Genomic DNA, 1,929 nt, shown 5'->3' with positions numbered 1-1,929 from the left:
TGTGGGGAAAATAAAGAAAAATAAAGTAATGGTCTTGGGTCGGTCTTACCAAGACTCACGGTAATAGCTTATTCCCAATAGACCTGTTGGAAATTCGGTAAAATTCCCTAAAATCTAAATTTACTGAGATAAATAATACATACTTACCATTCAAAATATTTAGCAGGTAGTTTTTAAAACAACTTCAGTAACAAGTTTTTTCAATTTAACTTGATTTTTTAGAGATTTATCCCTCTAAAAATCTTAGACAAGTAAGTTAACAGGTATTTAAAACCATTTTTAGTTTTATTGAGTCCAAAAATTCTCTTAACATCAAATAAGTGTCCATAACTGTACGGTATATGTAGGCTAATGAGGGTTTTATTAGAATTGTTCTTTAACTGAGACGAATCATGCATATATTTACGGTACGGTACTTAGAAAATATATATTGTTTCTAATGCCCGATAAGAAATGTAAAAGAAATTCTAGAGGCGAGCTTTGATTTGTTATTTTACTTTAGGCTTGGAGAAAGGTACATTTCACATGAAAGCAATACTTATTTTATAAAAATTTACTAAAATAAATATTTTAACAAGAATAAGTTAGGATACAATATTTACAGTTCTTATTGGCAATCCACCAGTTACCGTACTAGTTACGGAACATTCAACTAACCTGGAGCCTAGGAACTTCAATACAATTTGCAGCATCAGCATATTTCAAAGCAGATGAGGCTAAACTTTCTTCTGTCAACAGAAAATCATTTAGCTCAAATCCATCAACATCCAAGTAGTGGTGAACATGAGCTCTCCTTCTATAAAGAAGATTGAAATGTTTAAGAGAATCGGAGAAAAGTCGGGTCATGTTAGATGAGTTGGCCAAACATAAAATACCTCTTTTTTGACTCACGGGAGGAATGGAACAAAGACCGGTTTTAATCCCTGATAGGCTCCAACCAGCAAATTCTACTTTTGAGCTGAACTTTTTCACGTAATCCCTCAGCACAGGGAGAGAAACATCCCCTCGACAAAGGAGGGCGGCACTAAATATTTTTCCTCCGAGTGCATTCACTCTCATCAACTGATCTTCTCTGGAACAAATTTCTTGAATAAGATCACACTTTTTATTTTGGAAGGCTAGGTCCCGAGATGGATATAGTTGAAGAGGACTAAGACTAGAACTGAAGTAATGTAATCCTGGCTGTGGCACTAACGAACTAAGGTCACTTATATCACAGTTCAAAGAGCCCGAAAATCTCGAACCGCTAGTTAGATTTAGAAGCATGTTAACAATGATTTTATTTGCATCCTCAAAAGGCTTCACTCCTCGATTAAAACTATGTCTATTGCAAATATCTATAAGTGCTTTATTGTCTATTGGGAGTACAATCGAAGCGTGCTCAGATAATATCCGAAGGGAGTGGCCAATGTTATAGGGGCTTGTAACAACGTCGTTGTACTGACCTGGATGAACACAAGTAACAACCCTGTCAATACGGGGAAACTGATCTTCAAGAAGGCATACTATTGCTGTTCCCAGACCGGATCCTGTTCCACCTCCTAAAGAAAGCATGAAAAAGAAGCCGGCTAAAGAATCACATTGTTCAGTTATACTGTGAAACATGTCAGCCAAAGTGTCTTTATAGCATTTGAAATGACTGTAGTGTCCGACAGCCCAATTATTTCCAGATCCAGGATTATCAGTAAGATGATATTTCTTATCAAACAAGTAATGCATTGATCCATGTTGAAATCTCTCAACTACTTTCTCTTCCATGTCTATAAACAGGGTTCTTGCAGTAATTTTTGATTGTTTTAAATCCATGAATGTAGTACATTTTGGAGGCAATCCTTGAGGGCAATTAAAAAAACTTTTAAATGATTTATCGAGTTTTCTAGACTGTCCAATATCTAACACTGATGATTTCTGAAGAATTCCATACTCTTC

General features: G+C 35.5%; 1 protein-coding gene across 1 annotated transcript; it reads right to left on the bottom strand.

The window, feature by feature from the left end:
- Positions 1–546: 546 nt before the first annotated feature.
- Positions 547–1,750, bottom strand: LOC128993311 (tubulin epsilon chain-like). The gene has a single exon (XM_054417127.1). The coding sequence runs from the start codon at positions 1,717–1,719 to the stop codon at positions 649–651; it is 1,071 nt and encodes a 356-aa protein (XP_054273102.1). The 5' UTR covers positions 1,720–1,750; the 3' UTR covers positions 547–648.
- Positions 1,751–1,929: the final 179 nt, after the last annotated feature.

Source organism: Macrosteles quadrilineatus, unplaced genomic scaffold (genome assembly GCF_028750875.1).
Source record: "Macrosteles quadrilineatus isolate MER2022 unplaced genomic scaffold, UCM_ALF_1.0 Scaffold_4__1_contigs__length_99947679, whole genome shotgun sequence".
Taxonomy (NCBI): domain Eukaryota; kingdom Metazoa; phylum Arthropoda; class Insecta; order Hemiptera; family Cicadellidae; genus Macrosteles; species Macrosteles quadrilineatus.
Note: the sequence above shows the minus strand (reverse complement) of the source record. Positions and strands in the feature narration are given on the sequence as shown.